The sequence below is a fragment of the Trichomonascus vanleenenianus genome (genome assembly GCF_965637985.1).
Source record: "Trichomonascus vanleenenianus strain CLIB 3782 genome assembly, contig: TRVA0_070S, whole genome shotgun sequence".
In the NCBI taxonomy this organism is placed as follows: domain Eukaryota; kingdom Fungi; phylum Ascomycota; class Dipodascomycetes; order Dipodascales; family Trichomonascaceae; genus Blastobotrys; species Blastobotrys vanleenenianus.
Window position 1 is genome coordinate 35,220 of NW_027481817.1, and position 10,767 is coordinate 45,986.

General features: G+C 49.0%; 5 protein-coding genes across 6 annotated transcripts; 2 read left to right on the forward strand and 3 right to left on the reverse strand.

Annotated features, from left to right (window-relative positions):
- Nucleotides 1-65: 65 nt before the first annotated feature.
- Nucleotides 66-1,748, forward strand: TRVA0_070S00430 (uncharacterized protein; the record flags this gene model as incomplete). The annotated part of the gene is made up of 1 exon (XM_076687708.1): nucleotides 66-1,748. One exon carries the CDS (start codon nucleotides 66-68, stop codon nucleotides 1,746-1,748), a length of 1,683 nt encoding a protein of 560 aa, XP_076538068.1.
- A 445-nt stretch (nucleotides 1,749-2,193) lies between these two features.
- Nucleotides 2,194-2,732, reverse strand: TRVA0_070S00452 (uncharacterized protein; the record flags this gene model as incomplete). 2 transcript variants are annotated; one of them, XM_076687710.1, is made up of 2 exons in its annotated part: nucleotides 2,194-2,224; nucleotides 2,314-2,732. In XM_076687710.1, 2 exons carry the CDS (start codon nucleotides 2,730-2,732, stop codon nucleotides 2,194-2,196), a joined length of 450 nt encoding a protein of 149 aa, XP_076538070.1. The 2 variants fall into 2 exon arrangements, with proteins under 2 accessions (XP_076538070.1, XP_076538069.1); XM_076687709.1 differs by having other exon boundaries at nucleotides 2,194-2,230.
- A 914-nt stretch (nucleotides 2,733-3,646) lies between these two features.
- On the forward strand, nucleotides 3,647-4,975 carry PAC1 (Pac1p; the record flags this gene model as incomplete). The annotated part of the gene is made up of 1 exon (XM_076687711.1): nucleotides 3,647-4,975. One exon carries the CDS (start codon nucleotides 3,647-3,649, stop codon nucleotides 4,973-4,975), a length of 1,329 nt encoding a protein of 442 aa, XP_076538071.1.
- Nucleotides 4,976-6,333: 1,358 nt separating this feature from the next.
- Nucleotides 6,334-7,224, reverse strand: TRVA0_070S00496 (uncharacterized protein; the record flags this gene model as incomplete). Its single annotated transcript, XM_076687712.1, has 1 exon — nucleotides 6,334-7,224. The coding sequence occupies one exon, from the start codon at nucleotides 7,222-7,224 to the stop codon at nucleotides 6,334-6,336; it is 891 nt and encodes a 296-aa protein (XP_076538072.1).
- A 794-nt stretch (nucleotides 7,225-8,018) lies between these two features.
- MAM3 (Mam3p) lies at nucleotides 8,019-10,085 on the reverse strand (the record flags this gene model as incomplete). Its single annotated transcript, XM_076687713.1, has 1 exon — nucleotides 8,019-10,085. One exon carries the CDS (start codon nucleotides 10,083-10,085, stop codon nucleotides 8,019-8,021), a length of 2,067 nt encoding a protein of 688 aa, XP_076538073.1.
- Between the last annotated feature and the right edge of the window lie 682 nt (nucleotides 10,086-10,767).

Consider the following 10,767-nt stretch of genomic DNA (forward strand, 5'->3'; position numbering starts at 1 on the left):
GCCAAATTCCAATCGAATTGCATTATCAACAACCTCCCTTACAATCATATCATCACACAACTACAATGGAGTTTGAAAAGGAGAAGGGAGCCCCAGAGATCGTCGACGCTGTTGTCTTCGAGAGCGAGGATGACCAGTACCAGGTCCCTATGGAGGAGTACCTCTACCAGGCTCGGTTGACTCGAGAAGTCGAGGCCCAGCCAGACCACAAGCTGTCCACCGGGGCTTCGGCCATTCCATTCTACGGGGCCTACAAGCACTTCTTCGGCAAGAAGAACGAGGACCAGAGGGAGGAGACTTCGGGTGACTCCTTTAGCGAGACCGAGAAACCATCAGAGCTCGAAAACGCCTCGCGAGTGCTGAGAAATGCCACCTGGCTCTCGGTATTCTATCTCATCACTACCGATATTCTCGGTCCTACCTCTGCTCCATACGCTGTCTCGCAGTTGGGGTATGTTCCAGGTTCGCTTATTTTCTTCCTGCTCGGTGCCGCTGCCGCCTACACCGGTTACTCCCTGTGGAAGCAGTTCCTTGCCCTTGATTCTTTCCGATACCCACTGCGAAACTACGGTGACATCGTTGGCCGAGTTTTCGGCAAGAAGGTTCGATACGCTGTTGACTTCCTGCAGGCCCTGCAGCTGCTCTGCAATGTCGCTGTCATCATTCTCGGTAACGGTAACGGTCTTTCGCAGATGGTCCGTGGCCGAACTTGCTACGCCATCCTAGTCTTCATCTGGGCGGTCGCCGGTATGGTCGTTGGCCAGATCAAGACCCTGCAGAAGTTCGGTTTCCTGGCTAACCTTGCTATCTGGATGAACCTTTTCATTTGCTTCTGCTCCATGGGTATGGCTGCCAAGTACGGCCCCAACCTCATTGATGCCCCCAAGGCTAACGGTGTCCCAGTTGGCCCAGTTGTCACCAACGTCATCGTTTCCGGCGCTTCCAACTTCATTGGCCAGCTCCAGGGTACCATGAACATTGTCTACTCTTATGGTGGTGCCATGATGTTCGTTGAGTTCATGAGCGAGATGCGACGACCATGGGACTTCTGGAAGGCTATGGTTGTTGCCCAGACTATCATTTTCATCGTCTACCTGTGGTACGGTCTCTTCATGTACCACTTCCAGGGCCAGTTTGTCATGAACCCAGCTAACCAGGGTGTTGCCAACTGGGGCTGGCAGACTGCTCTCAACGCCTTGAACTTGGCCACCGGTATCATTGCCGCCTGCCTCTACGGTAACGTCGGTATCAAGGTCGTCTACAACACCTTCATGGTGCGAGTCTTCCGACTGCCAAGCCTCGAGTCCAAGTACGGCCGATACATCTGGATCGTCATGGTCGTCATCTACTGGGGTATTGCCTACATCATTGCCTCTGCTATCCCACAGTTCTCCACCCTCACTTCTCTGGTCGGTGCCGTCTGCATTCTCCAGTTCACATACACCTTCCCACCAGTCATGCAGATGGGTCTCCACATGCACATTTCTGCCATGAAGGCTGATGGTCCATACAACCCGATCACCCGGGAGACTAACCGAATTGACACCTGGTCCAATGCTTCTCGATGGATCCGAGCCTACAAGGACCGATGGCTGTTGAACACCTTCCACGTCGTGTTCTTCCTCGCCTCTTTGACCACTGCCATTCTGGGTATTTATGCATCTGCCCTGGATTTGAAGGAAGCCTACTCTGGAGGTGCCTCCGCTAAGGCTGTTGCTTTCTCCTGCAACTCTCCAGTTGTTGGTTAAAATTCCACTATAACTTATTATGACCCCTTTTTTAATGCTAGCTTGTTAATGTATTCATTGTTTGATCACACTTACTCCTTCATGCTTATTTGTTCCTTAGGTAGAATCAGCGACCACTGGAAAATGAATTTTCGAAACAATAGTCAGAAGCTCAATCGAATTTAGATTTCAAAAGAACTTGTTTCGGTAAGTCGTTTCCTTTGGTCAATTGGTTTTAACTTCTGGTAAGCCGGTTGACTTTGGTCTTTAATAAGCCGTCTATACATTGACCACAAATGCCTTTTTGGGTAAGCCGTTTATAGTGCTTTTTAGTTGGCAGGTCGTTTATATTGGTCTTTTGGTCTTTGCTTGGTAATCGATTTATGTTGGTCAATTGGGGGGTCCCTATTATAATTTTATAATCGCAAATTGAGCCGCACGAAGAAATTTTGGAAATAGCTCCGGCTTATTGTAGCATTCGGTCGGTCATGGTGAGTCTGGTACTGGATTGGTCAGCTGCTTGTCAACTTCTCTGTGGGAGTGTTGATAAACGCATCGATCACGTTGTGATGAGGGAGGTACATACTTTGCCAAAATATCCTTGAAAATATATTTCACGCTGTCTTTTTTTTCCTTGTCGCTAGTGCCGCGGAACATCCAGCCAGCTTTTTCGAATATAGTATCAATGCACTCTTGTAAATCGTCGAGTGTTATTCGAGGGAGCGCTTTCTCGTGATCCGGACTCAACACGAAGATGTTGTAAACTATAAAAAAGACTAAGGTGGTGATCTCTCTTATGACCGCAACAAACAGGATCTTGTCCATTAGTATGGATTGTGGTTGAAGTTCAAAGTAAGGGAGGTACGCAATTGGAATTTTTTGCCTCAATTCGGTCGAAGGATCGAACAAAAGTCGCCCAGCTTTAGTCCGCTCTAGGCGCTCACAATAACGACGCACAATATCTTCGCTGTCAGCCTTGAGAGGCTTAGTGGTCGATGGAGGCATGCGAGGCAAAGGAAGGTTGGTAAATGTAAACGAAGTGCCGGTAGAAGTACCTGGTATAATAGGCACAGCTTATACCTCCGTTGGTACGTCGGGAGTTTGTAACAGTCTGTTACAGCGGTTAGTTACACCACCCACACTGAATTGGTTACACAACCACTTCCGAACTTAGAGTTCTTTCTCCGCTAATTCAGAATTGAGAATCGGTTAGTTGTACATAAGAAAAAAAACTTTCAGAGACGGTTTGAGGATATTCTTAAAATTTTCTTTATAGTCAATGCGCCCTTTTTATACAATTCTAAGAATTGATGCAATATACTGGGTCAATAGTTTTGATACATCAAGACTTGATCATACACAAGCGGAGAATATCCGCGCTGCGGAGCTACGGGAGCTCGAGCGTTGGCCCCCAAATATATACCTACTGGAGCAACTACATGAAGGCCCCTAGAAGCAGAGATGCTCAATGGCTATGAATGAGCTGGTTACCGCAGCAACAAGGTCAGGAGTCGATGACCCCCCCTAAATGGCATGTTTATGAACCAGCCAATCCGCTATCCCTTTCCCCCAAATGAACAAAACGCTGTAAACCCTCTCCATTAATTATTAGACTTTTTACAACTGTTATTTCCATTCGTTAGCCCCCCAGTAGTACTGTGGTGGGTCACCCACTACCACCAGCACGTTGGGGGGTGGAAAAACGTCCCAAAGCCAACATATTGCAAAACCTCCTTAATCCTTGCAAACCCGCAAATCACGTACAGTAGACACACCCCCAGTAGACAGGAGAGACTGTGCAACTTTTCGGGGCAAAATAGAAGAGGCTTGTGGTGGAAAATTAGAGGAGGCAGATTTTCCAAAGCATAAATTACTAGATTGTTTAATGCCCGGCGTCTGTTCTTGGGGATGAAAAGAATATGCAATCATCTTCACTGTTAACAGACAGACAGCGGACGGAGCTGAATCGCTCGGTCCTGGCCTATCTGAGCAATCTGGGGGTGCCGCCGGGCACCCTGACCCAGCTCCGAGCGACCATTCCCGGCGAATTCCCGGTCGAAGATCGCGACGAAACTCGCCGCCAGGCTCAGGTCCTGGAGAAGAAATGGACTTCAGTCGTGAGGCTACAGCGGAAGGTGCTTGATCTTGAGTCGCAGGTTAAAGCGCTGCGTGAAGAGCTCGAAAACTCGGCGGCAATTGGGTCCACAGCTCGCAAGTCGAAGCAGGACATCGCCAATTGGCTTCCACGGAAACCGGCTAAATACTCACTGTCAGGCCACAGACAACCCATCACGTCCATTGCGTTCCACAATTTGTTCAGTGTCGTTGCCTCAGCGTGCGAAGACGGAACAATCAAGGTGTGGGACTGGGAGCTGGGGGAGCTCGAGCGCACCATTAAAGCGCACACCAAGGCTGTCGTAGACGTAGACTTTGGCGGGCCTTCCCAGGAGGTTCAATTACTCGCATCCTGCTCGTCTGACCTCACAATCAAGCTGTGGGACCCGCAGAACGACTACACTAATATCAAGACGCTGACGGGCCACGACCACACGATCTCTGCGGTGCGGTTCACGCCGAGCGGGAACCACTTAATTTCCGCCTCGCGAGACCGCACAATTAGAGTATGGGACGTCAAGACGGGGTACGCCATCCGCACAATCCATGGTCATACGGACTGGATCAAGTCTGTGGCGCCTTCGCTGGACAGCGAGTTTATCCTTTCGGCGGGCATTGACCAGACGGCACGAATCACCCAGTTCAGCAATGGTGAGGCGAAGTTGGTATTTATCGGGCACGAGCATGTCATTGAAAACGCTGTGTTTGCTCCGAAAGAAGCATACCCCTATCTAGCGGCGCTGGAGGGGCTCAAGGCGCCCGTTTCTTCGAGTTATTCGTCGTCGTTTGAGTACATTGCGACAGCTTCGCGTGATAAGACCATTAAGCTGTGGAACACGCGGCAGGAGTGCATCAAGACCCTGGTGGGCCATGACAATTGGGTCCGGGAGCTGGTATTCCACCCCAGCGGCATGTATCTCATCTCGGTTAGCGACGACAAGACGATGCGATGCTGGGACCTTTCGCAGCAGGGGCGCTGTGTCAAGGTCATTCAGGACGCGCATAACCACTTCATTTCCTGCATACGCTGGGCGCCTTCCCAGGGGTCGCTGAACGACGACAAGGGCGAAAAACGGGTGCGCTGTGTATTGGCTACCGGCTCGGTCGACCTGGACGTCAAGATCTGGGCATAATTTATTTATCTACGCAGTTTTGTGTTGTATATATTACCTTTATCATCTTAGATGTAGTTCTTCTTCCTACTACACCGTAGTTGGTAATTGACGAGTTCAATTGCCTCTAAAATTGCTAAGCTCTGACCAATTATTTCAACGGTACTATTCTAGGTGTGGTATTTACCGGGCTATTTCAATAATTACCAATTACCAGTCTATACCTAAATAGTACACATTTCCCGTTAGTTCCAGCCAGTGGCCATACCTCGGGACGGAAGAGACTTAACAGTTACCTGTCCCCTGCGTCCCAGATATAATAATATGAATATTTTTCACTGCGTAGCTTGTCTTATTCTTCAAACCAATAATTTCATTGCATTTGTCAAATCGGATTACATGTATTACAGTTATTTCTTCAGCTCAGATCAATCATAGTGAGAGAAAAAAAAGGGTTTTCATTTTCCTTCATCGACCAAATATATACATTGCAAGGTTCAGTCGGCAGGTCCCGACACGAAGGTGGTGGTGTCCCACCGTTGGGGACTCGTCGGGACGTGGTTTTGGGGGATGCAGTTACACTAAAAGCCGCCCCTACGTATTAACATCGAAGAGATTCATCACCGTAATACTGCAGAGTATATTACTACCGGTAATAAGTTCTTTAATACAGTAAATTAATTCCCAATGAGAGACATATGGTGGACCAGTCAGTCCCCCCCCTTCCCTCAACCCCCCTGAGGCTCTCCTATGCGGAGCATTGAGCTGTTACGGGAGTTTGTTACAGTGTTACAGCAGCTTTGTTATACGTTGTTACCATCACCAAAGATAGACGGATCCCCCTAAGGTTCCACTGCGCGAAGGTCTGCGAGATACCAAGAAAATGATTTTCATACCGATAGCATACATTCGATTCCTGATATTATTAGATTATACAGCTCTGCGCACTATGCTAGTTTAATTTCATCTGGGGCGTGTCCATACGTATCTTGATCCACATTTCAGACTGTGTAGATAGTGACGCGGAGGTGACACGGAAAAACAAAACTTACGGTATATTTTGGGGTAGCTACGCATGATTAAAGTAATATTTCCTCCTTCATCTTTACGTTCTTGAACATCAAGCAAGTACCATTGCACTTCTTGATGGATGTTTTGTGTAATGGTTTAAATCTTTGGCGAAAGCAACGCTTTTAAGCAGGTTAAAATATTACATTATGATTCTAAGCTAACTGTGTACTCCTAAAGACTTTACTGCGCTTTTTCATAATTCATCTTCCAGCACGTATTGCGCAATTCTAACAAAATTCGAGCAATGGTATTTCAAATCAATCGGATTCTAACAAGATTCGAGCGAAAATATTTCATAGTAGTCGATACTATGCGAATAGCTGCAATTTGCCGAGTAGTTGCGGGGTAATTGTCGGCTCTACTGGAGGACAAACAAGGTCATTAAAAACCGAGGTAGCTGATCGATGTTCCAGCTCCTGGCGAACATAATCTCGCAATTTGTTCAAAGAATGAAACCTGGTATCAATATGAACTTGCAATCGAGACACATGGTATGAATCTGGGAACGGCCTCAAGTCGATGTACTTCTTCAATTCCAACATGAACTTCTTATTGCGAAAATACCATCTGCGAAGAGGCTCTTTTTCACGCCATTTGTTTTTGTAAGCCTTATCAAAAGCTGTTACACATTTATCGCCGTAAAACCATTCCCGATATGCCTGCCAAAGGCTGTTAGAACACTTTTGCCGGACGAACTCTGGAGGTTCATTTGGTGACGACGACACTGCAGACGTCACAATAGAAGTTTCATCACTCATTTCGCCTGAGTCCTCTTGCAAACTAGCAGGCGGCTGCTGGCCAACTCCGCCACAAGGCACAAATTGACGGTTTTCAATCCGCTCTTGGAGCTGCTGTTGGATATCCTGCAAACTTTTTAGCATCATATCCACCTTTTCTTCAGAACGCTCCATTAGCATATAACCCTTTGTCAATACCATATTGAGCTTTTCCTCACAACTTTTCTCCACCATATCCACCTTTTCCTGGAGGGATCTGATAGTCTCATTCGTTCTCTCTTGGTACTCCAATTGCTTAGCATATGCTGCATTCATCTGGCGGAGTTTCAAAGCCAGAAATTTGTTTCGATCACATACATGATGATAAATTTCCCCCATCTCCGCCAACACTTCGTCCAATCGCTCCAATTGAGGTTGAAGCTCCTTTTCCTTCTTAAGCTCCATTTCCCTCTGATGCTCCATATTTCTCCGGTGGTCTGCTTGAATTGCCTTAATGTAAACATGAAGCTGAGCAGTTAGTTCGTTAACAGCGCGCGGCAATTGAGGGACAGAAATGCCTTGGGGAACTGACGTCGAGCGCGTCGTCGGAGTCGTTGATTTTTCTGGGCGTCTACCGATGGCCGGTGGCTTGTTTTTGCTGCCTAGAGGGCGGCCGGGCCCTCTTTTCGCAGGAGGGTCTTCACCGCTGGAAGCAGCCTCTGGCATCTGGCGTTTTGGAGGCATTGTCACCAGCTACCTAGGTAGTAGAAGATGTCTAGTGGGAAGGCGGGAGAAAGGAGAATACCGAAAACCATCAAATAACACTCGTTATATGAGGTTGTGGTCTATACATAGTGTACTACAGATCACCTGTAATATTGAAATAATTATACGAAATCTGGGTTTAATGTTTACTTTCGTATATCGGGAAGCGTTCCCCGATTAAAACGGCTCACACTGGTTGAACTCGAGTGACATGTCGCACACGCGAGGGACCCTGTCTCGTGCGGCTGATGTCACTAAATTTAACAAATGTCGACAGCTTAGTATGGCAATGTGGAATATACACGGGTTCAGGTAATGCAATTAATTAATTGACTCTCCAAAAATACAATACCAATACCAGTATTTATTGCCAAGGAAGAATACTGACTACCAACGTATTGAGCGAAGAGTTTTGAAGGAGCATTGAAAAAAGCTGAAGGAAGAAGTATTGAAGGCTTATTGACAAGATAAACAATGAGTTAGATTTCAAGCTAGCAATATCTACGATACAGCTAATCAATAGGGCCCAGCAACGGCGTGGTCTCGCCTGATGGCCTAGACTCGTCCGATACTCGCTGGTGGCGACGGGCGTAGTGTTTGTTCGGCGAGGAAATCGACCTGTAGCTGTGATCCTCGTCGAGCGAGTCGTTATCAGAGATATCCTCAATGACCGTCTTATTGACGCCCTTGACGTTGACAACGCTCTCAATGATTCCACCGGCTCTATATGAGTGGAACTCGGGCGAGGGCGTTCGCGCAATGTCTAAATGCTGGCTGGAATTGTTGTTTAGTATCTGCTTTGGAGAGACTCCGAGGGAGTTTGAGTCGAGAAAGTCGCGAATGGCACCAGTCTCGCAATTATGCACTTTAAAAGCAGTTCCATTTGACATGGAAACGGTCGCCGACTCCTCCGAGGGCTCATCCTGCTCTTGCTCGTGATGATGATGATGGTAGTAATTATTTCGCTTGTGCGGCTCTCGAGAGTCAATCACGTCAACCGTGTTTTGCAGCGACGAGTCATGCGACGCTCGCGCCGGCTTGATATGCACGTTACGGTTGCCCGTCATTCGCGGGTTCGACGCCTTGTTCAGCGGGTTAAGCTTGAGCTTGGGCAGGTCCGACTCGGTGTTGCTGTGCAGCAAAGCGTACACTGGCTCGCCGCCAAACGAAGAGCGCGGAGACGCCACAATATGGGTCGTGCTGTTGAGCGAGAGTCGCTGCTTAGACAATGGGCCTGGCACAGTTCGTCGAATAGCCTTGTGCACGTCCACATAAACATCAGACTCGTCAATAATCTCCTCGCCAATAAGCTCCTCGATAACGTCTTCCAGCGTCAAAACACCAAGAGCACCAGTAGCCTCGCCGGGGCGCTGAGACACAATGACCATGTGCGACTTGCCCTCCTGGAAGTAATTGAGAATGTTGAGGCAAGAAGTGTCGGGAGCCGTCTCGGGAAGGGTAGCCAGCGGGAAGGACGAAATAGGCAGGGCGTCCTCCGGGTCATAAGTGATAAGAATTCGCACCAGAAGCATGCCAATGAAGTTCTTTGGCTCGCCAGGCGCGTGAATGGGAATTCGGTTGAACCCAGTATGCAGAATCTCCTCCGTCGTTTTTTCATCAAGCACGCGGTCGGCGCTCATGACGAAAACGTCCTCCATCGGAGTCATAATAGTACCGACCGGCTTCTCCTTGAGATCGAGCACGGCTGAAATGATGGTCACCTCGTCCTCGTTGAGCCGCTCCACGCCCATGTTCTTATGCAGCGTCACCAGCGTTTTGAGACCTGCCCTCCTGTAGATCGTGCCGTGATCTTCACCCAGCAAATAATCGAGCAGCAGGGCCACCGGGTACGCAACGGGGTACATGAGGTACATGAGCATGAGCACAAACGGCGCAAACGTCGATCCGACCTGTAGGCCGTATCGCACGCAGATCGACTGCGGTATGATCTCGCCAAAAATGACAATGGAGACCGTCGACGACACAACGGCGGGCCATCCACCGCCCAAGCACCGATCGAGCACAATAGGCAGCGTCTCGTTGGTGATTACGTTGGACAGCAGCAGGGTAACAAGCACCCAGTGCTTACCGTGCTTCAGTAGCGCCAGCACCTGTCGTGCGGCTTTCTGCTCCCTTAGGGTGCCCGACTGCTCCATGACCTGGAGGTACACCTCGTCCTGGCCCATGAGGCCCAAGGTCAGGCCGGCAAAGACACCGCCCAGCACGACGAGAAACGCCGAGACGCCCATGTTGACCCAGAACTGTGGGGTCCCGGGCTCTTCAACCAAGTCACTGCCGCCATCTCCGATGCCACCCTCAATGCCCCTCCGAGTAAATATCGGCAGGGCGTGTAATAAAGGCAATTGAGTAAACAGCAATAACAGTAATTGCGCCATAACCGGCGACTTTTTGTTGTTTCCCCTAGTGGTATTCGCCCCTTCCTGGGGCGGAGGCGGCGGGGGCTTTACAGCATCTTCATCAGAACAAGAAGACAGTAACACTTCCTTCCCAGTGTCCGGGTTAGTCCATCGTTTCAAGCTTTTCCGACTGGTTCTACGGCGCGGGTCCTTCTTGATCATAAAGATAACAACCGATAAATGCTTATCACACTAGTAGGGGAAAAAAAGAATAAATAATTAAAGAAAGAGAGAAAGACACAGCTCTACGACTACGACCTTTTTACAATTTTAGTAGCAGATGTGGAACGCTTCTCGAACCAACCGTAACTTCTCGAAATTAAAAAGAGAACGGCCAAGAAGAAGAACAGGGGGGAATGTGTCGGAACCGGGACAAGGCTCACTAGACGCCGGGGATCGGGGCTATGTCGCCACTCATCACGGGACCTCCGCCCACGTGCCTTTTACTTCCGGGTAACTCTCACGGGCCCATCGGAGTCCTTCAGAGTCCTGCTGGGGACTTGGTAGGATGGTGTATTCGAGGGCCAGCCCTCGAGCTCCCGTGGCTCCGCTTCGCGGAGGGACTCAATTCACTGGGCTAGATATTATTATTCGAGGGCCAGCCCTCGAGCTCCCGTAGCTCCGCTTCGCGGAGGGATTTGTTGTGATGCACGTTGCTAGCTTGTTGGGAGTTTGTTACACGCTGTTACAGAACTTGTGTTCATTCGTTGGGAGTTTGTTACATGTAGCCACAAAAGTTACCGTTACAGTTGTAACATTCTCGGTTTTAGAATGTATTTACACAGCCCAGAACCTCCGCGTAGCGGAGCCCCAGGGGGGTTTGGGGGGGCTGGTCCCCCCCCCC